Below are 23,954 nucleotides of genomic sequence, written 5' to 3' on the forward strand. Positions count from 1 at the left end.
GGAAAGGGGGGGAGGGGGTCAAGAAGTTCCCAAGGAATACAGTCTGACGTACTAGAGCTCCTTGTGTCCCTCGCCTATGCTTCCGGGAGTCTTTCAGTAAGAGCTGCATGTGGGGGGGGGGATCTATTGTTTCTGCAATGCTCTAAGTGCACACCCACCTTTAAGACTTAAACATACCTGAGCAAAGGCGGGCCTGGGTTTTGTGTAACTGGGACTCTTATCTAGAGCCGCTAACCCAGGGGTACCCACCCAGCTGTGGATTCCAGGACTCTGATGGACTAGAGGCTAACAGCCTGGGATGTTATCCTGTTTATTTCATTTCCTTAGCTTAGGTTAGCTAGCACCCTCCTTGGCAACATCATGGACAGGCAACCTCAGACACTAGCTAAAATGTCCCGCTGGTAGTCGGCATGCTAGCCTAGGCAATTTGTTGTGACATATATGCACTTATGCCCTTAACCTGGTTCCTCCACAGCAATGGGAGGGAAGGGGTCAGCGACTTTGGGCATTTGATGCCGGGCTACCAGGAGGGACCAGAAGCACAGCTCAGAGACGGCTTACCTTTCACCAAGTGTGTGTGTAGTACCCCAGACCTGGGGGTACTGCAGTTGTATATAGTTATACTATGCATTGTTATGTATACTGTATGTATTTGTACATTTGTTCCAGTAAGGAATGGTTAGAAAAGGTTGGCTAGGAACAGGGCTAATCACTCCTTTCTGCCCCTCTTGGTAGGAGTGGGCTGGTCCTGCTTCCTGCAAGGAGGGAGAGTTTCTTAGAAGACAATATGGAGAGGAAGCACACTACAGAGCTCCTTCTCATAAAGAGGTTCTCCAGAGAGATCAAAGATTTACAGCCTCAAGTAAATCATTGAGAAGACAAACAGCAGAGTAAACAGATACAACCAGCATTAACAATGCTGTGAGATGAGGGGCTATGGCTTAGGCTACTTTCACACTAGCGTTCAGAGAGGATCCGTCTGTTGTCTGCACAGACGGATCCGCTCCTATAATGCAGACGTTTGGATCCGTTCAGAACGGATCCGTCCCCATTGACTTACATTGTAAGTCTGGACGGATCCGTTTGCCTCCGCACGGCCAGGCGGACACCCGAACGCTGCAAGCATCCGCATCCACTCAGAATGCATTGGTAGCTGGACGGATGCGTTCGGGGCCGCTTGTGAGACCCTTCAAACGGAGCTCACAAGCGGAGCCCCGACGCTAGTGTGAAAGTAGCCTAAAAGACCAATCACCCAGACTACTACTAGGCCAGTAAAATACCAGTTCTAAACTGCTGCTATATAGCCTGCCTCCATATTACTTACTAGTGCCAGAAAATTGCACTTACAATTAGCTGCTACTGAATGTACCTGAAGTTCTACATTGCATTTACTAAAACAGACTTTTAAACATTTAATTCTGGCCTCATTCTTTAATACTACATTTCCACTGCACCGATCCCCAGGGACAAACGGCCTGAAGGAGTGCACCGTGACACAACACTTCATCGGGGCCACTACCACTCCCATCCTCTGCTCCGGCTTCTCCAGGGATCACGGCAAATGGTGTGAAAGGGAACCTGTCACTATGAAAATGCTATTTAAGCTACAAGCAAAATGTTATAGGGCAGGATTTGCTGAGCAGATTCATGTGGATTTTATGGGAAAAGATTCAGTAAAACGCTGAGTCTCAGGAGCGGCAGCGTCGGGAACAGGAGAGGTGAGTTGATTATTATTTTTTTGTCTGATCTGAGGTCTGATTTACACGGGGGTCTGATCTGAGTTCTGTTTGGGGGTCTTATTAACATTGGGAGCCTGAGTTGAGGTCTGATTGGGGGGTCTTATTAACATTGGGGGTCTGATCTGAGGTCTAACATTGGGGGTCTGATCGAGGCTCTGAACTGAGGTCTGATTAACATTGGGGCTCTGAGCTAACATCTGATGGGCAGTTGGGTCTTATATGGCAAGTTAAGATTCTGCACTGAAATGTTATCACTCACAATCTCAACTCTTAGGCTACTTTCACATTAGCGGCAGCCTTCTCCGGCAGGCTGTTCCGGTGGGTGAACAGCCTGCCGGATCTTGCTGCCACTAGTGCACGCGTGCCGCCGGAGGTACGCTCCGGCCCCACTGACAATAATGGGGGCGGGCCGGGGTCCGGCAGTAGCACGGCAAATATGCCAAGAGGAGGCCAGAATAAAACTGTGACATGCATGCACTAGCGGCAGCACGGATCCGGCAGGCTGTTCACCCGCCGGAACATCCTGCCGGAGAAGGCTGCCGCTAATGTGAAAGTAGCCTTATGAAGACAAACATAACCTGTTACTCTGACCTCATCATTACTATACTCCATGTGCATATCTGATGTGAGTGAGCTCCCCTATGGAATTGAAGATTGCAAGCTAATAACTCTATAATATTCTATTATCATTCACACAATAAGATGATGCCCTGGTAAGCAATAATGTGGGGGGGGGGGGGGGGACAAAAATACATATCTGTGGCAAAGTAAAGATCTACAGTGTTATATCTGTACAAATAAAGAACACGCTTGTCTGTATAAAATAATTTAGGAATATGTAAGACCAGTATATTTGTCTTCTAATGTTGCTTTCATTTTCTCTGTGCAGTTCAAATAAAATATATACCACATATTATGAAAATAAATCACTCATTTAAAAAAAAAAATATACCAAAAATAGATGTGCACACTAAATAAAACTTTTTTTATCTTTTCTTGGGGGGGTTAAGTATTTTGTTTCATAAAATTGATTGAATGATCTGAAGAAAAGTGAATATAACTATACACAATACTATTAGCAATGCAATGGGTATATTGTGCACCACAATTATACATTATGTTACAGGAAATTTACAGTATACAGTGGATATAAAAAGTCTACACACCCCTGTTAAAATGTCAGGTTTCTGTGATGTAAAAAAATGAGACAAAGATAAATCATTTCAGAACCGTTTCCACCTTTAATGTGACCTATAAACTGTACAACTCAATTGAAAAACAAACTGAAATCTTTTAGGTAGAGGGAAGAAAAAATATAAAAATAAAATAATATGGTTGCATAAGTGTACACACCCTTAAACTAATACTTTGTTGAAGCACCTTTTGATTTTATGACAGCACTCAGTCTTTTTGGGTATGAGTCTATCAGCATGGCACATTTTGACTTGCCAAGATTTGCCCACTCTTCTTGGCAAAAACACTCCAAATCTGTCAGATTGCGAGGGCATCTCCTGTGCACAGCCCTCTTCAGATCACCCCACAGATTTTTCAATCGGATTAAGGTCTGGGCTCCAGCTGGGCCATTCCAAAACTTTAATCCTCTTCTGGTGAAGCCATTCCTTCGTTGATTTGGATGTATGCTTTGGGTTGTTGTCATGCTGAAAGATGAAGTTCCTCTTCATGTTCAGCTTTCTAGCAGAAGCCTGAAGGTTTTGTGCCAATATTGACTGGTATTTGGAACTATTTATAATTCCCTCTAGCTTAACTAAGGCCCCAGTTCCAGCTGAAGAAAAACAGCCCCTTGGCATGATGCTGCCACCACCATGCTTCACTGTGGGTATGGTGTTCTTTTGGTGATGTGCAGTGTTGTTTTTGCACCAAACATATCTTTTGGAATTATGGCCAAAAAGGTCAACCTTGGTTTCATCAGACCATAACACCTTTTCCCACATGCTTTTGGGAGACTTCAGATGTGTTTTTGCAAAATGAAGCCTGGCTTGGATGTTTTTCTTTGTCTTGCCTGGCTTTCATCTTGCCACTCTACCCCATAGCCCAGACATATGAAGAATACGGGAGATTGTTGTCACATGTACCACACAGCCAGTACTTGCCAGATATTCCTGCAGCTCCTTTAATGTTGCTGTAGGCCTCTTGGTAGCCTCTCCCAGACCAGTTTTATTCTCGTCTTTTCATCAATTTTGGAGGGACGTCCAGTTCTTGGTAATGTCACTGTTGTGCCATATTTTCTCCACTTGATGATGACTGTCTTCAGTGTGTTCCATGGTATATCTAATGCCTTGGAAATTCTTTTGTACCCTTCTCCTGACTGATACCTTTTAACAATGAGATCCCTCTGATGCTTTGGAAGCTCTCTGTGGACCATGGCTTTTGCTGTGGGATGCGACTAGGAAAATTTCAGGAAAGACCAACTAGAGCAGCTGAACTTTATTTGGGGTTAATCAGACACTAAATTATGGCAGGTGTATGCTGACTCCTATTTAATATGATTTTGAATGTGATTGCTTAATTCTGAACACAGCTATATCCCCAGTTATAAGAGGGTGTGCACACTTATGCAACCATATAATTATTTTTATTTTTTTTCCTTCTCTCCACCTAAAAGATTTCAGTTTGTTTTTTGAATTGCGTTGTACAGTTTATAGGTCACATTAAAGGTGGAAAAAGTTCTGAAATGATTTATCTTGGTCTAATTTTTTTTACATCACAGAAACCTGACATTTTAACAGGGGTGTGTAGACTTTTTATATTCACTGTACATAACATCGTAGCAGTAGCTCCACACTGCCCCTCAGTGGTAACTAAATGAATCACTACAAAAATTCCTGATAATGACTTATCTTTTCGGCACAATGAAATTATACTTCTTGGGCCAACTACAGTAAAATTGTTCTGCCAATATAATTCCAGCATACAAATAAGAAATAGAATTATTGGACATCTTCCCTGTTGTCATATAGTATATTTATAGTGTACATACAGTATGTATATATATATACAAAATACAGTATATATATACACACACACACACTAAATATATATATATGATTTCAGTGGAAGTTTGGAAACGTACTTTAAGCATCTAATGTCCACAATCGTGCATCAAAATCTGTGCAAAGAAAATCTGTATTCTATACATTAATACGATAACAGAAGTTCCAGTATATTTAAATAACATAGAAATATATCTGTATCTGAAGAGCAACTACTGCCGCAGTTTGCCCTCTATGTCCACCCCTCACTTATTAATATTTACATGGGGGTCTTGGGGATCACTGAGCAAAAATTGCAAGCCCATTCAAATGTATGTAACCAATTCTAAGTAGCAGACATATCAGCAACCATTTTGCGAGGTGTGAACATATCCTGACTTTTTCCAGCAAGTGCTAGGTTTAATGATATATGTGCAGTGACCACAAGTGGAGTTATCTCCATGAACACTGCCCCCTGAGAGTTGGCACCTTAAGGTGTTCTTCCCCTCTTATATTTGTATTATATTATTAGTCTTGAATACTTTACACCCTAAACTACACACGTCAAGTGTTCTTACCTCATCAAATACTTTAGAAACAACATGCTTATCCAGAATTGGAATATACTTAGCAGAGTGTGGCACAGTTGTTGGTGCCAAGGCATCCATTATAGTAAGCCTCCTTGGCACCAGCCCAGAGGTTTTCAGCCAGCGAGTTGAAGAAATGTCCAGAGAACTGAAATATTATTAACAACAATGAACAGTAATTTAGGATCTTGTACATACAATTGATATAAAAAAAATAAAAACATAAAAAGTGAATACAAAAGGAGCTCCATAAAGTGCACACATACCTTTTAGGTAGTTTCTTCACTTTTGCTTGAACTTTTCTGCCATCTATAAGCTTCAGCTCTGCGATGCAAACGTAAAACTGTGTTCGTATATGAATCTATCAACCATGTGAGCTATAGCTAAAAATTCTACTTTACTGCAGGTAATATGGACAAACCATTCATACTATAAATGGGGCAATTCATAAAAACTAGAAAAATACTCAGTAACAATAGGAATATATTGTGCAGAAAAAGGGAATTTGATTTAACAATTAAAAATTTGCTGTTCTGTGTAATCAAAAGTATAATGTATTGTTGGGTGTCCAAATTAAGACCAATTTTATTCATAAGCCCTGTTAAGGTTATCATCCAGTTCTCTTGACACTCAAGTAATGTGTATGGCCACCTTCATGTATCTACTTAAGCTGTATTTTACCTTTCATTTCGCAAAAATTACCTTTAAGGACAGATGCTGTTTTCTTGTCCATGTTGAGAAACAACTCTTTAGTCTCGGGTGGCATATGTAAATCTGTTATACTCTCAGATAGTCTGACTCCATGGCTCAGGGCCCTCAGAAGGCTAGACCTTGTATGTTCTGTTAGTGAACCCAAGACAGAGAATGTAAAAAAAAGTTAAAAACTAAATGAATTTATACTTTATACACATAGTTGGAGACAAAATAAGAAAACAAAAAGTAAAATGTTACTAGTCGCTTAAAAGGGTTTTCCAAGACTTCACTGGGTTATAAGTATCTAATCGGTAGTGGTTCAACACCCAGGACCACGCGGATCAGCTGTTTGAGAAAACAGTGGCACTCGCAGTAGCACCATGGCCTTCTCTCTCCTCACCAAGCACAACGCTCTCCATTTGAAAGCTTGGTATCAATTCGCTACAATGGGGCTGAGCTGCGCCTAGGCCATGTGACGATTAACGTGATTTCACATGACTTAGACTAAGCTGAGAGTAGGGTATAGCGCTACTGCTAGAGCCGGTGCCTTCTCAAACAGCTGATCGGCGGGGGTCTCTGGTGTCGGAACCCCACTGATCAGATACTGATGACCTATCCAGAGGACAGGTAATCAGTAGTAAAGTCTCTGAGAACCCCTTAATTAAATCATTTTAATTTGAAAAAAGGTTCTCTATTCTAATATGTACATATACAGTAGTGGTGAAAGGATTTGAGACTGACACAAATTTTGTTTTTCACAGTTTGCTAATTCAGTGTTTTTTTGCTAAGTGTTTCTATGGTATACTGAAATACAATTCTAAGCATTTCATACGTTTTTAGGCTTTTATCAACAAATACATCAAGTTTATGTAACGACTCAATATTTCCAGTGTTGACCCTTCTTTTTCTGCAAATCACCTTAACATGCTGGATATCAGATTCTGGGCCAAATCTTGACTGATGGCAACCCATTCTTGACTAATAAGTGCTTGGAGTTTATCATAATTTCAGTGTTTTTGTCTGTCCACCCACTTTTTTAGGATGGACCACAGGTTCTCAATGGGATGGAGATCTGGGGAGTGGGGACCCAAAATGTGTTTTCTTCACTGAGCCACTTAGTTATCACTTTTGCCTTGTGGCATGCTGCTCCATCATCAAATTTTAAAGCACTGTTCATCACCAAATAGCTCCTGGATCTTTGGAATAACTTTCTCTTGATACTATTCTTTATTCATGGAAGTGTTCTTAGGCACAATTATGAGTGAGCTTACTCCCTATAAAGTTTCTTCAAAAATTCTGTGAAAGTGTACCTAGAAGAACTGATGCTGTCTTAAGGCAGAACAAGCTACGCTGCTTCTGTAACTCTGTTATTGCAATGGGTGTTACAAAAGCAGCGGAGTTCCGGCCTGCTCAGCAGTTTCCATCAACCTGGCAACTGGAGGTCAGCCTTTAGTCCCATTTTGTCATGGAAAAGAACCACTTAAAGAAGCACTCCCAAACATTTTTTTATTCTCTGACTTGTTATAAAGGTACATGATGTGAATTGTAGTGAAGGTAATCTTCTTACCAGTGACTGTATTTGTGAGTTATAACCTCCCTTCTGATCCTTAGCTGTGTCATGTGACCAGCACTCAGAATCTCCAACTGACACAGCAGCTAATGTTTAGACAGGAAGTCAGTACTCTATTCATTCCTAGGAGCATGACCAGTGTTGGTCACATGACACAGGAGAGGACCAGAAGTGAGTGGATAACTTACAACTGCAGTCACCGGTAAGAAGGCTACCTTTACTACAATTTACATCATGTACCTTCTAATGGGAAAGAGAATATTTTTTTTTGTGGGACTGCTTTTTTAAAGGGGTTGTGCCAAGTTAGAAACGTCTCTCCTAGAACTGTACTCTCTATTTTTGGCAGTCCCTTAGAGAATGAATGGAACAGCAGCAGCACACATATGTGACCTGCTGTTCCATGCATACCGCGTGTCAGGACGTTAGTGGTGTTCGCAGCGGTTGGACCTCCACTGATCAGATAATTAACCCTTATCACCCATGGGGACACAACTCCTTAAAGCAGGCATCCTCAAACTGCGGCCCTCCAGCTGTTGTAAAGCTACAACTCCCACAATGCCCTGCTGTAGGCTGATACCTGTAGGCTGTTCGGGCATGCTGGGAGTTGTAGTTTTGCAACAGCTGGAGGGCCGCAGTTTGAGGATGCCTGTCTTAAAGTGTTTGACAAAATGGTGTCTGAAATATCTACAGTTCATTAGTCATTGGTGCAATTACTAGTGTATAGTATACCGGATGGAAGATGTTGAGGCATAATGGGGTTCACTGTGACTCAATAGTCCAAAGTCCCACATAAACCTGGAGTCTGCCCTGGCTCCACTAATAAACAGATTTAAAGAACTGTTTTTGTACAGCAGCATCAGATCGGGATACAGAGCGGGATTACCTGCATGCCGTGTCTTCTTTCTCTGGAGAAGCCGAGGAGGACTTACACTTGACCTATGCAGCAATGACGATGAAGAAGGTCTATGTTCATCTGCTGAATGCAGCCCTGACAGGGATGTATGGCTTTGTTTCTGTAATGTCCTGCAAAGTCCAATACAATAATCTAACATTTACATCTGATTTATTCGGTCATCCTCCCCTGTTTAAGGCTCTATATATGTTACTTTGCTGTCATGATGGAACCCTGAGGTTCAACAAGGTTTAATGTCCAGAATATCCCAGAGCTGGTGCATCATCATTGCAATAATCATGTTTTAGTTGTGAATATACTAGTCTAAATGATCAAGCTATAATACACAATATGAAGATACTGTTACCTTTGCAGAAGATCACGGTCTCCATTATGGTACCAGTCTAACATCAAACAATCTGTATGGAGTTTTTTTATTTTTTTCAGTGTAGATTTTCCCTCTTCAATCTCCTTTGAAAGTAATTGTATGTCCTCACTCTGAAAACCAGAACATGTCAGATAACAAGTATATAACAATGTGATTTATACCCTGCAAGTAACCAACAAGGAAAAAATAACAGGTATTGGATGGTAGGAAATTGTTCACACAACCATTCATTTGATTAAAGAGGTATTCCATTATTTTAATATTGATAACCTAATATTTGATGTGTGCGGGTCCGAAACTCTGCACCCCCACCAATCAGCTGTTTGAGAAGTAGCTCTGGTGCCGAAAATTTACGCTAGCACTACACCGCTCTGTGCACTGTGTGGTAGACAGCGCTGCTACCATTCACTTCAATGTGAACAGCACTACAATTACCAGCTCCTTCCTCTACACCAGGGATCAGCAACCTCCGGCCCTCCAGATGTTCTGAAACGACAACTCCCAGAGTGCTCCATTCACTTCTATGGAAGTTAGAACCGCTGAGCATGTTTGCATGCTGGGAGTTGTAGTTTCACAGCAGCTGTAGTGCCAAAAGTTGGTGATCCCTGCTCTACACAATAATGCATAACAGCTGCTAATAGGGGTTCAGGGGGTTGGACACCTGCCTATCAGATATTGATGAGGATAGGGAACATAAAAAGTGCGCTCCCACAGTCCCGGCCACCAGAGAGGCCGACACTTTTTCCTAAAGTGTGCAAGCACTGCCACCGCTGAAGGACTGCAAGGTGGTCATAACCATGGAATCGAGCAGTGTATAATGTGATGAAAAAATGAATCTAGCCAGCAAAGGAAGCAATATGGACAATAACAATACATTAGTAAGTGCCTTGTATTAACTTTCATTACATGATAAATGCCACTTGCTGAAGTGACGCAACCCCTTTAACTATGAATTCTATATGTATGTGGAAACTTACCAAAAAAGGCTGAGGAGCACCAGGATCCTTAAGGTAACTACTGTAAGTGTGAAAACGACCACCAGACTTGCTGGAAAGCTCATATAAAAAGGTGTTTGCCTCGGTGTCATCACAGTTAAATGAAATCGTGTGTACAGGTATATGATTAAGGAAATGAATTTGATCAATAATTATTTCAGTTGGCTGTAAAAGATGAAATATTCATTATTATTGGTTAACATTTCTGTCCATGTTAGTGCTAGAGTGTGGTAATAAATAATACAAGATTTCTATTCTGCTATAAAGTTTCCACATTTTAACAATCCTTTGTCTGTTCGGTTCTCTAGGATATAGCATATATATGATTCATGCAGGCCCCACTGCTGAGAGCAGTGTTGGACTGAAGTTCCTTATGCTCACCAGAGGAAATTATTCTGAGAGTCCACCCTCTGTGTATATAGGACCTTATGGGTCCTGTTTTACTGGGGTCCATTATTGTCAGAGCTTGGGCCCATTGCAGGAGCCTCTGGTACTCTGGTGGGCCAGTCCGACCCTGGCTAAGACCCTTATCAATCATGAGAGACAAGAAGTGCTACAGCTCCTTCCTGTTCTAACATACACAGTACCACTCTTGTAATTGCACTTTAACGGAGATGAACAGCAATATGATACACAGCACACAAACAAGAGTGTTGATGCATCTGGTAAAACTGGGAAGGGGATATTATGGCCTCTTCATTTTTGGGATCAATATACTGAGCCAACTGACTGACAGGAGTCTGGCCCTTGTAAAGTCAAGCTTACAAAGCTGCTCCTAGGCCACGTGAACAATGAACGTGACATCATTGGCCTAGGAAAAGCAGAGAGAAGGCCGCGACGCTCACAGGAACGGCGGTGTCTTTTCGAAACACCTGATCGGCGGGAGTCCCGGGTGTCAAACCCTCACCGATCAGATACTGATGACCTATCCTGAGGCTAGGTTATCAGTAAAAAAAAATAAAAAATCTCAGAAAACCCCTTAAAGGAGGCAGCAAAATGAAGCCTCATTCAGAAAAAGCAGTTGGGATGGTCAGAGACAGAGACAGCACCATACACAACAAAACCATTGTAGTCAATAATGCATTTAACTCCTGATATTAATGTACGAAATGTGTCTAATGTGCAAAATTTTAAGGCAAACGCCCAAGTGGCAAATACCCACAAAATGGATTAAAAGTTCCTTGGTTCTGGCAAGAAGCCAGACTTTCTTGACCATCCTCTGTGGTTGGGCAGTCTCTGTCTCCTATGCTTATTTCTGTTTTCCACTCTTAATCTCCTTTACTATTCTTGTAAATCCCTTGCGCCTCTCTGTTTTAAATCTTTGCTGTCTGTCAGACAAATGACTTTTATTTGAAAAAACAGAAATGCTAGACTTCTTTATCGCAAGTGGCAAGTGGACAACAACTAAATATCTACCCAGTCAGAGAAATGCAGCTGGAGAAGTTTCCCCCTACACATTGTCTCTGACATCCCATCTTTGCCTCAGTAACAAGGTCGTTTTGGCTTCCATGTTTTTGTTAAGGTGGTCTTTTCCTTTACTTAAGACTTGGATTGTTCCTTGCTATACTATCTGATCACTGCCTGCCCTTATCCATGCCTGTTTACCCAACTTGCATGAATTCTACCAGCCCTGACATCTGGTGAATGATTTTGCTTCTGCCTATTGTCCAGCAGGAATTTCCAAGTCATCTATTGCTAATGGAGACTAACCTGAGGAAGCAACCAGCACATTGTCCAGAAGTCCATACACCCATGAGGAAGTTTCAATTTAAAGAAGAGATCCAGAATGAATAGGCTGTCTACTGGACTGACCATGACACACAGCTGGTCTGCTAGTATCTACTATTTATAATGGTACATTTAGCTGCATTGTTAGTACCTGATCGGGTCTCCCATCAGTAAGCAGGTAAACTGCCTGGGTATTACTGTCAGTGAGGGCAACCTGGAGAGCCTTCAAGGTATTTGTTGAACTGCCAACCTTTAAATGGAAAGGTTAAGAAATACGTGTCACATCTTTCAATCTTATTAAACTGAACATTTTGTCCACCAACCAGAAAATAATATAAAGATAATTTTATTTAGCAGGCATATTAATTATTTTTGAACAAACTGCAACAATTTTTATTGCTCCAAAGTATGTAAAATAAAGTATAAGTATAATGAAGTATGTAAAATAACTTAGAAATGTTCTTGATTAAAAATAACCCACCAATTTGCAGATTTAGCTTCAATAGAGTACCTGTGGTACTCCATGGTTACAGACTACAATCAACACCTGTGTAGCCTGATCCTGCAGGTGCTTATCCTTTTACACTGCTCCTTTCCTTGCTAACAAGAAATCAAAAGTTGGCCAGAATGTGATTGGTCAGGTTAGATTGGTTTATTATGGTTTCGGATGGACCCCTTCAGAGAGGCTGAAAGGATAAAATGTGTATGCATAGTGATTGTGTGTACATATGTGTGGGAAAAAGGGCTGCATGTATACGTGTATTATAAAAGGAGCAAATATATGGAGTATAATAAAATAATTTGGCACCATATACAAATCTAGAAAAGTCTTGGAATGAATAATAGATATAACACATGCACTGGTTTATATATTCATAGTTATTATTATTCTAGCTGTATGCAGGATCAGGTATCTGTTGGTGTACACTATTGTGTAACAGTTTTAGGCAGATGTGGAAAAATGCCTGAAAGTAGAAATGCCTTAAAAATACTTTATTTTTATTAATTAACAAAATGCACAGTCAAAGAACAAAATAGCAATGTAAATCAAATCAATATTTATTGTGACCACCCTTTGCCTTCAAAACAGCATCACTTCTTCTAGGTACACTTGCACACAGTTTTTGAAGGAACTCAGCAGGGAGGTTGTTCCAAACATCTTTAAGAAGTAGCCACAGATCTTCTGTGGATGTAGTCTTGCTCAAATTCTTCTATATCTTTATGTAATCCCAGACAGACTCAATGATATTGCCATCATGGCTCTGTGGGGGCCATATGATCACTTCCAGGACTCCTTGTTCTTGGTTACACAGTGGGTGTGGACTCACTGTGTCACTTGAACAAATCTGGCTTGGGACTACTCCCAAGAGCGTTATCTAAGTGGCCCCCCCTGTTCTTCACTCTTTGATCTGGGCTTCACTGCAGGGGAACCACCAGACCACTACCTCTTGAAGTAGACTCTGTTCAACTGACAGCTAATCCACAGGGGACAAGAGACAACGGTACGGAATACTGAGGAATCAGGCCGAGGTCAGGGCAGGCAGTGAAGACTCAAAATCTGCAAGTGTACCTAGAAGATGTAAGTGTACCTAGAAGAATTGATGCTGTTTTGAAGGCAAATGGGTAGTCACACCAAATATTGATTTGATTTAGATTTCTCTTTTGTTCAATCACTTTGCATTTTGTTAACTAATAAAAAAAACTATTAACACTTTTATTTTTTAAAACATTCTTACTTTGGAGCATTTTTCCATACCGGCCTAAAACTTTTGCACAGGACTGTATATCAGTGAATGAGCAAAGTGTATTCTCAGTCATGTCTGAAGCAAATACATCCATCTAATCAACTGAACTTCTGCACAGGTTAAATAGATCCTCACACCAGAGCCTAATGCAACATTATCTCATACTTTAGTAAGAAAAGGAATTACTACTAATATACTTAGAAGAGTGTTAATGCATTTTAAAGGTGATTTTGGTGTCAGTTTTAAAGGGGTTCTGCAGTTTTTCTTTCTGATGATCCATCCTCTGGATAGATCATTAGCATCCGATCGGCTGGGGTCCCGACACCCGGGACCCCCGCCGATCAGCTGTTTGAGAAGGCAGTTGCGCTCCAGTAGCGCCATGGCCTTCTCTCTGTTTACCACAGGTCCAGTGACGTCATTAATAGGATCACTGGCCTGGGCACGGCTAAACTCTATTCAAGTGAAGAGGGCTTGGCCAGAAGATAGATCAGAAAGAAAAACTGCAGAACCCTTTTAAGTCTATCTAGGTTTGTGTTGCTGTGCCAAATTTATGAAATCGCGCTGGATTTTATTCAATTTGGCGCAAGTGTGATGTGTTTTCGCCACTGTCAGTGGAAAAACATCAGGGTTTGCTTGGCGTGGAGATGCGACTTTTTGCGATTTTTGCAAAAGTCGCACATAGTAAATGTGCCATCAAAGAGATCTAAACACTAAACTTGTCCTTAAAAATACAATACTTTGAAAAGTGGAGAAATGTGGCATAGGGGGATAACTGCTGCAGAATTCTGCGCATAAGAGATGTGTCCTAGAACATGTGACAATTTCCCACCAGAAAAGTGACACACTAAGGGCTCATTCAGACGGCCGTATGCTGTCCGCAAAAATACTGAATGCTATCCGTTTTTTTGCGGATCCGCAAAAAAACGGATCTGCAAAAAAACGGATAGCATTCAGTATTTTTGCGGACCCATAGACTTCAATAGGGCCATGTCCTGATTTTCACGGACAAGTATAGGACATGTTTCATTTTTTTTGCGGATCCGCAAAAAAACGGATAGCATTCAGTATTTTTGCAGACAGCATACGGCCGTCTGAATGAGCCCTTAGAATGATAAATGCCCTGCATAAAGCTTGTGTTTCATTGTATAATTAAAAGTTTTCAAACTTTCTTATAGATTTTATTTTATTTCCTTATACTATAGGATTTCTGCTTGTTGTCAGTGAATAGACTCATTCACTGCTTACATCCAGAGGCTTTAGGGCACGTCTATATGGTGATATGTGTCGCCATGTAGACGTACATGCCGCTGCATGCTGCAATGATGTAGCGAAAGTCACCAAAAATCCAATTTGGATGGATTTTTTAGCGATTGTTGTGTTGCAGTTGCAGTATGTTACATTACATGAAATGTTGCACATGTTGCCGTGTAGCCATAAACCCCTAAAGCCTGTTGAACATATTCGAATGACCCAGGTGAAATGAATATTAGCTTGTATGGTAGCTCCCCTTTGATTAGGAGATACAGAAATAGGTGATTGCCTCAAATGAATGGAACTGATTTGAAGTTGCTGAAATTTCTGCAACAAAATCTACTGCATGTAAATTTAAGAGAGCGGCACGTGGATGAAACCTCCAATAAGTAATTGTGAGCAGCCATTCTGATGAATTTCAGGAGGATCAAAGGGGTTATCCAGGAATTACAATTGATGACCTATCCTCAGAATAGTTCCTCAATATCAGATTGGCGGGGATCCGACACCCAGGACCCCCGCCAATCAGCTGTTAGAAGAGGTTCGGCGCTCTGTGAACACTGTGGCCTTTTCCTAGGCCATGTGACGTCACCGTACATTAGTCAAATGGCCTAGTTGCAGCTTAGCCCCATTCAAGTCAATGGGGTTGAGCTGCAATACCATGTACAGCCACTATACAATGTACAGCACTGTGCTTGTGAAGCTACTAGGAGCCCACAGAGTTCACCAGAGCTCCGGTGAGCACAGCTGATCAGCAGGGATGTCAGGACTCGGACCCCTCTTCAGGATACTGTAGGTCATCATTATCTTTATCTATAAGTTATCCAAAGAAATTTTCCTTTTCATAGTTCAGGATAATCATTTTGAGTTGAAATATTGTATATATTGGGTGAATACAGGTGAACTACGTTACCTGAAGCTCCTTAATCCAGCACCAGGCCTCTTTCATGTTTTCTTCATTAACCTCTACCAGGTTTGGTTTCCAGGCCTCGACTTTACAGTCAAACTTTACGAAATTAAACATCTTCTTGTCTTTCAGCTGCTCCTGTAGAGATCAATGTTAATTTACTTATCAGAATCAAAAGCTAGATATTAAATAGAACTCTCTTGTCGTGCATTAAGAGCCATATTTTACCAGTTGGTTAAAAACTTCCACTACAACTTTTATATTCATCATTTAAAGAAAAAGAAACATTTCAGCTTTGATAGAAATTGCTGCTCAAGAGAACACTATAATACTATTAGAGACATTTATCATCCTCTGTATGCCAAAAAAACTGGCATCAAAAGTTGTGAAGTTTGGTGCACGCCATGGTTTCACAAAATTTTGCAGCTTTTTGGGGGTTTAAAGCATCACCACTTTTAGAAAAAGTGGGCTGAGCAGGGTAGAGAATGAGCGGTCAACCCCCGCACATTTATTCATATTCAAATCTACGTCTAAAAACGTGCATAGATTATAGCGGAACTCTACCTCACCTCCCTTGTTGGTGTAGATAACCGTTTGGGCACATGGACCTGCACAGATGTGCAACAATTATTAATTGTGGAGCATCTGACACCAGTAGGCCATAGATAAAGAAAGGGTACGCCCACTAATCACCTCTGCACTGCGGTAGGAAGCGCCAGAGTGAGGACAAGCCTGTCTGGTCCAACTCCACAGAAGAGCTACTGTAGTGCACACTGCTGAAAAAGTAAATGTCAGCTATTATAGAAAGGTGCCAGAACACACAGTGCATGGCAGCTTAACCCCTTAATTTTAAGGACTTGGTTAATTTTCATTATTTCCTCCCCACATTCCAATAGCCATAACTTTTTAAATTTTCCGTTCCATTTTTAGTGACACCAAGTCTTGTATTCGAAAACCGGAAACAAAATTCTTTGTGGGGTGAAACTGAAAAAAAAAAAAAAAAGTTCTGACAAGAATTTTTGGGTTTGTATATTACGGCTTTCACTGTGTGCTAAAAATGACATGACATCCTTATTCTGCGGGTCTGAACTATTATGGTGTATGGGAGTTTGATGCTCTACCTGCTGAGCTGTGCCTTGTGTACAGCTTTGCAGGCAGTTTTCTATGACAGGCCTAGGAACTTTCAGCAGGTTCTAGGATGTCATGGTAACCAAATGGGGAGCTCAGATCAGGAGACCGAGACCGAGGTTCCTTTATACTGGCCGAACATCATCCAGATAATCACTAACAATCATTTATAGGAACGCTGATTAGTGATTATCTGTAAAGGTGCTGCCGATCACTTCATGAACGAGCAAAATGCTTGTTCATCCGGTAATATGATCTTTTATGTGGTCACCAAAATCATCATTTGCCGGCAGCAGATCGTGCCATCTAAACATGCTCTGCTGCTGCAAACAATGATTCTGTATGGGGATGGCGATGGCATTAGCGATCACCCCTCTTCATCCTGTGAAGGAGATCACTGCATGTAATAGCAGTGGTATCCTCCACTAAAGAGCAGGCGATTGTCGGGAAGAAACGCTTCCTTGCCGACTATCGTCTTCTCAATTGAGCAGTGTAAAGGGGCCTTAAGAAATGTTGAAGCTGTATCTTGATAGTGTCACCAACAATCTCTTCTATGTGTATTTCTCAAAAGGTAGAGACAATAAAAAGGATAAAGTACCCCATTGACCCCAGAAACAACCCATTAACAAGTGTGGAGCTGTTTTTGGAATCGGGCAATCCTGGACAACCCCTTTAATACACTTCAGAATATACGCTAGTCCAACATAGTGCATTGTTCTGCAGAGCAATATCAATTGTGTCTGATGGTAAATTTAGTAAATAACAAGATTTTTGTGGACTCACCTGTAAAATCTCTCGCTGAGTTCATTGGGAGACACAGGACCGTGGGTATAGCTGCTGCTAGGAGGCGACACTAGGCTAAAAAGTGTTAACTCCTCCCACCGGCTATACCCCCTCCACCCTGGAGAGAGCCTATCAGTTTGTGCACAAGCAATAGGAGGAAAATAAATCAGAAATGAAATAACATAACAATAACCAGTGGGTCCGAACCCAGAACTGAGGACCCCACTAGTCACCTGTGGCAAAATTAGAGAACAAAGGGTGGGAGCTGTGTCCCCCAGTGAACTCAGCGAGAAAGATTTTACAGGTGAGTCCACAAAAATCTGGTTTTGTCGCTCGTATCATTGGGGGACATGGGACCGTGGGACATCCCAAAGCAGTCCACGGGAGGGAGAAACCACACGCCCATGGAAGTCAAATCTGTGGGAGCCTAAGACACCGCAGCCCGCAAGACCTTGCGGCCCACAGCGGCGTCTGCCGATGCAAAGGTATGCACCTGGTAGAACTTGGTGAACACGTGCAAGGAAGACCAGGTTGCCGCTTTACACAACTGTAAAGCGGAAGCCTGGTGGAAACAGGCCCAAGAAACGCCCACCACCCTGGTCGAATGAGCCGTGATACGGAGGGGCGGAGCCTTGCCCCGGGAGCGATACGCCTCGGCAATGGCCAAGCGGATCCACCTGGCAATCGTTCCTTTGGAGGCTGCCAAACCCTTGTGAGGACCCTCAGGAAAACAAACAGTGAGTCGTTTACGCCGAAACGACTCTGAAGCAGATAAATAAATCCGCAGGGCACGAACCACGTCCAGCTGGTGGAGGGCCCATTTCCTAGGATGTGAAGGCGAGGGACAAAATGAGGGGAGAACGATGTCCTCGTTGACATGGAAGGCGGAGACTACCTTCGGAAGTAAGGAAGGCACAGGGCGAAGCACCACCTTACATTGGTGCAGAAGAAAGGGCTCCCTACAGGAGAGCGCCGCCAATTCCGACATGCATATAATGGAGGTGACCGCCACCAGAAAGGCCACTTTCCAGGAAAGAAGGTGGAGAGAAACCGTGTCAAGAGGCTTGAAATGAGCTGATTGGAGAAAACCAAGCACAAGGTTCAAATCCCTGTAAAGTCCTGTGATATCTTGGATGATGTTGGCTTCCTGGCCTTAATCATGGTGTGAATGAGTCAGTCGGAGAAAGCCCGCTGCTTCAGAATGGCGGTCTCAATAGCCACGCCGTCAAACGTAGCGATTCTAAATGCTGGTGGAAGACGGGTCTCTGAGAGAGAAGGTCATCCCTGCGCAGAAGAGGCCACGGAGCGTCTCCTAGAAGAAGGATGAGATTGGTGTAACAGGCTCGCCGCGGCCAATCCGGAGCAATGAGAATTGTCTGGATGCCCTCCCCCTTGATTCTGAGAAGGACCCGGAGTAGGAGAGGGGGGGAGATGTACAGGAGGGAAAAGCCGTCCCATGGGGCCACCAGTGCGGCTACCCGGGAATTTCTTGTCCGTGAAATGAAGGTAGAAAGCTTGTGGTTGATCCTGGATGCCATCAGATCCACATCTGGATGGCCCCAATTGAGACAGATGGAGTTGAACACCTCTGGGTGCAGCGACCACTCGCCGGGGTCCACGGTCTTTCACCTGAGGAAGTCCGCCGTCCAATTCTCCACTCTAGGAATGTAGACTGTCGAGCTGGTACATGTTCCTCCGCTCACTTCAAAATCTTGGCAGACTCTGCCATCACCGCCTGACTGCGGGTTCCCCCTTGATGATTGATGTATGCCACTGCTGTGGCATTGTCTGACTATATCCAGACCAGCCGTCCCCTCAGGAGAGGAGTCCAATGAAGCAGGGACAAATGGATAGCAAGTTCCAGGATGTTGATGGGCAGTCTGGATTCCAACAGAGACCATTTGCCTTGGACTGTCCGAGGTGGGAAGATTCCGCCCCATCCGAGGAGGCTGGCATCGGTGGTGATGACCGACCACGAGACCGGGAGAAAGGATTTGCCAGAGACCAGGGTTGGAATTGAGAGCCACCACCTGAGGTCCGACCGCACCTGCGGGTGAAGGGTGATGTCTTGTCCCAGGAAGACAAGATCTCCCGCTGGAAAGGACGAGTGTTAAATTGTGCAAATGGGAGCGCCTCGAAGGAAGAGACCATCGTTCCCAACACACGCATGCAAAACCGGTTCGACAGACGTCTGCGTCGGAGAGGAAGATGAACCGACCGCAGATGGGATAACCACTTGTCCGGGGAGGCGGACTGTTGCCGCGGCCGTGTCGAGGATTATGCCGAGGAAAGTAATCCGCCTGCTGGGATGCAGTGCTGACCAGCCAAAACATGGCAGGGCATCCAGGGTGATGTGTAACCTGTCCTCGTTCTGACCGAAGGTCGCAGCCCTGACGAGGATGCCGTCCAGATAGGGGATCAGGGTGATGCCCTTGGAACGAAGAAGGGCAAGGAGAGGAGCAAGCACTTTTGTAAATACTCGCGGTGCTGTTGCTAGGCCGAAGAGTAGAGCCAGGAACTGGTAGCGGTGAGACTCTACCGCAAAGCGAAGAAAACGCTGGTGCGCGGGAGCTATGGGAACGTGCAGGTACGCGTCCCGAATGTCCACCGAGGAAAGGAACTCGTCCCATTACAGAGAGGCAACCACAGAGCGGACGAAGCGCGGAGCCAGCCGCCGCAAAGGTGGACTAAGTAAAAGACTCCAGGTGGCGATCCACAGGTCCTGAAGGGACGTGCCATCGGCCACGGGGATAACGGTATGCTTAGAGAGACTCTCGCCATGCGGGTTCACTTTGGGCGGGGATGACCATTCACAACCAGGTCTGGCGGAAAGGGGTATAACAGATTGAGGAGTTTAGAAGCGCTGAAACGACGATCTGGATGGTCCCATGCCTTGGCAATGGCAGCCAGAAAATCGTCATGCAAGGAAAAAGCCTTAGGGGCTTTTCTCGAGGGCCAGCGCGAAAAAAAAAGAGGAAACACCGCCCCCTGAGAGTGTCCAGAGGGAGAGGGACCCACCCCTTAAGTGTAGGGAGAAGGGGGAGGTCAGGCAAAATCGCGGCCTAGTAAGCCTCCGGGACCGGGGGGAAAAACAGCGAGCCAGAAGCGCGCCGGGATCGAGAAGGTCGCAGAGAGAGATAGGCCTCAGTAGAGATCGGGGCCTAAATTAGAGGGGCGGCCGGCCAAAACTGCACTTCCGGGCGGCCGCTAGAAGAAGTGCCGGAGGTACAACCCAGGATCCCCGACCCAGGGCCAAACTAAAGGACTGGAGAACAGGCGGGCCCAGGAAAGGGAGGGAGGGATAGGTGGAGCATAACGACACTCATCCAGACTACTCACCCCATCTTCATCCTCTTCCATTCACCCTCCCTTGGTGGGTCAGCAGGGTTACCTCTTCAGCCGCTGGCACCGAAGTGGCAGGGAGCTGGTATGGAGGCAGGGCAGGATTCAGGTGACCCCTTGGCTGGTGGGATGCAGGGGAGCGAGGCTGCCCTGGTCCTCCTTTTCTTCTTGGGGAAGCTGGACGGGGAGGTAAACCGACCCGGGCCATGCTGCCCGGGGGCACAGGGAGGCTAGGCAGCCCTGTTCCCACATACCTATAAAAAAAGAAAAACAAAAAAACACAGCAGACACTAAGCTAAAAACTGATAGGCTCTCTCCAGGCTGGAGGGGGTGTAGCCGACGGGAGGAGCTAACACTTTTTAGCCTAGTGTCGCCTCCTAGCGGCAGCAGCAGCTATACCCACGGTCCTGTGTCCTCCAATGATACGAGTGAGAAAATAAGTTTCTTTTTCAAAAAATGTAAAATAAAAAAAATCAGCAAATTTTTTTCTGTAGATTAATTAAATCCACCAATAATATTTCTGCTTTGCAGAATAATATTTTACCTGCATAAGCTGCAATATTTTCTCCTTCACTAAAAACAGCCTGTCCTTCATGGAATGTGATGTATCAATGAGAATATACACTTGATCTTCAAGGATAGTACCAAACAGCTCCCTGCTCCCATTCTGGAGCCATCTGATCCTGAGAAAGGTGGAAAACAACTTATATTTAGTAACAGTAAAATCTCATGGTCAAAAACTTTAATTTATCAAGGTTCATCCTTATGTTATCCTTCCGGCCCATCTCTATTGGTAAATAATCAGTAATACTGTATTTTTCGCTTTATAAGACGCATTTTTACCCCCCAAAAGTGCGGGGAAATAGCCGTGCGTCTTATAAAGAGAATACTAGTAAGTACTTCCATTAGGGAAGCGCTCACTAGTATGAATTAGGTGTCGGGAGTTGGGAGCGGAAGCGCTTGTAGTACTCACCCTCCCCGGTCTTCCATGCTGGGGCCGGCACTTCACTGTCCTGACCGCGTACAGAGCTGCGCAGGTCGGGAAGACAGGGGAGTGCAACTTCTGCCGGAGGTGAAGAGGAGCCGCGGTGCAGGATAGGTAAGAGGAGGTTTTTACTTTAATCTGATCTGAGGTCTGATAGGGTCTAACATTGAGGGCTGATCTGAGGTCTGATGGGGGTCTGACAATGTGGGCTGATCTGAGGTCTGATTTGGGTCTGACATTGTAAGCTGATCTGAGGTCTGATGGGGTTCTGATATGGAGGGCTGATGTGATGTCCTGATAAGGGGGTCAGATGTGATGTCCTTATATGGGAGCCTGATCTGATGTCCTGATATTTATGGGGGTCTGATCTGAGGATCTGATATGAGGTCTGATGAAAAATATTTTTTTCTTATTTTCCTCCTCTTAAACCTGGGGTGCGTCTTATCATCGGGTGCATCTTATAAAGTAAAAAATACGGTAATACACAAAACACACAAAGGCCCAATGTGACTAGTGTAAAATCCTATCACCTTCTATTCATTTTGTCTAGTGCGGTCTTCAGTTTCTCCTCATACCACCGGCACTTCTCCTTACTGATGTGCACATGCACCACAGAGCCATCTTCCCAAAGCATATGGACAAAACGGTCACAGTATTTAGCATTGATCCATTTCATATTGTTTTCCTGTAGGTCATAGAAAAGATTGGAAATGCATTCTCAAAGCATAGTTAGACTTTGTAATATTCAGAGGCAAAACTAAGTTTACTCATACTTGGCAATACCACACCAATATGGCTACATGCACACCTTGCAGATTAAGTGCAGTTTTTCCGCACAAATTCTAGTGCAGAACAAAACAAGAATAGTACAGAATCAGCAAAGTGTATAGATTAGACAAATCACATGTACACTTTGCTTTTTCGTTCCATGCAGAAACTGATTTGCTGTGTGGATTTAAAATTCCACAGCATGTCAATTCTTTGTGCTGTTCTTTTCTGCGGATTTAACCCTTTTCAATGCAAATCTGCAGCAAATCTGCACCAAAAACTGCACGTAACACATGCAGTTTTTTGGTGTGGAAACCCACAGAAATCTGTGCGGACAGCTGCACCCATGTACAGGTAGCCTAAGGGTGCCTTCACACCAGCAGATTTTGTGGCAGAAAATTCTGCGACTGAAAATCAGTTCTATTCACCTTAATGGAGCTTGCAGAAATCCATGTGCATGCTGCCCCATTCAAATCAATGTAACTGGTTTTCAGTCGCAGAATTTTCTGCCACAAAATCTGCTGGTGTGAAGGCACCCTAACACTCCACAAACGTTAGGGTGCCTTCACACGTTTCAGATTTTGTGGCAGAAAATTACGTGACGTAGGCAGTTTTTTTCTGCATGTCTTTCCACAAGACCTCTTTCACACGAGCAAGTTTTGCGTCAGAGTGCGATTCGTGAATCAAACGCATAGCATCTGGACTGAATCGTGACCCATCTATTTTTCATGCATCATTTCTGCGTTCAGGAAAAATCGCAGCATGTTCTATATTTTGCATTTTTCATGCAGCTCTAGTTCCATAGAAGCGAATGAGGCTTCAGTGAAAAACGGCTTGCATCCGGATGCAATTTTTGACCTAGCGTGAGCTGGGAGAAGTCGCAAATTGCGGCGCAACTAACTGCTTGAAATACGCCTAATATAAGCATATTTCAATATAATAAATGACCCCTTATATATTTTATATCCTATACTCCCCCACTGTGTTTAAACTATACAAACTGTAAACCCTTAAAACTCCAGCCCAGATTATTGTAACTTTTCCAGTACATACCGCATCTGTCTGTATAGACTCATCCTCTGGTTTGGTTTTTATATCAACTACTCCATCACTGTGACGAAAGGCACAATCAGCAAGGGCATCATAAATCAACAATTTCTGTGCTTTTAGGCCAAACTTCTTCAGCCATTCCTTTGAGCTAACACAGTCTTCAGAAGTCTCCTCTACAGTAGTGATGCGGTTCTTTTCTATGAACACATAGATATAAAGCACTGAGTACATACGCTCAGATTTGCATATATATTACATAACAATGCAGTACGAGGTTCAATTAGGTAATTCCTATTAAGGGTGGGTTCACACTAGCGTTATGGAGTCCGTTATGGCTTTCCGTTATAACAGGGTTATAACTGAACATAATGGAATCCATAGGATGGAATTCAAAATGGAAGCCTTTAAGAGGC

General features: G+C 43.4%; 1 protein-coding gene across 1 annotated transcript in view; it reads right to left on the reverse strand.

Annotated features, from left to right (window-relative positions):
* The window catches only part of VWA3B (von Willebrand factor A domain containing 3B), a 185,442-nt gene that overhangs the window by 120,120 nt on the left and 41,368 nt on the right, over window positions 1-23,954 (reverse strand). Inside the window, exons 9-19 of the mRNA XM_040425122.1 lie at window positions 23,545-23,738; window positions 22,254-22,408; window positions 21,283-21,421; window positions 15,492-15,623; window positions 11,734-11,832; window positions 9,837-10,019; window positions 8,839-8,969; window positions 8,463-8,602; window positions 6,019-6,156; window positions 5,583-5,640; window positions 5,308-5,464 (exon numbers count right to left, since the gene is read on the reverse strand). Of these exons, the coding sequence (XP_040281056.1) occupies window positions 5,308-5,464; window positions 5,583-5,640; window positions 6,019-6,156; window positions 8,463-8,602; window positions 8,839-8,969; window positions 9,837-10,019; window positions 11,734-11,832; window positions 15,492-15,623; window positions 21,283-21,421; window positions 22,254-22,408; window positions 23,545-23,738 (1,526 nt within the window). The remainder of the gene's footprint in view (window positions 1-5,307; window positions 5,465-5,582; window positions 5,641-6,018; window positions 6,157-8,462; window positions 8,603-8,838; window positions 8,970-9,836; window positions 10,020-11,733; window positions 11,833-15,491; window positions 15,624-21,282; window positions 21,422-22,253; window positions 22,409-23,544; window positions 23,739-23,954) is intronic.

The sequence above is a fragment of the Bufo bufo genome, chromosome 3 (genome assembly GCF_905171765.1).
Source record: "Bufo bufo chromosome 3, aBufBuf1.1, whole genome shotgun sequence".
Classification (NCBI taxonomy): domain Eukaryota; kingdom Metazoa; phylum Chordata; class Amphibia; order Anura; family Bufonidae; genus Bufo; species Bufo bufo.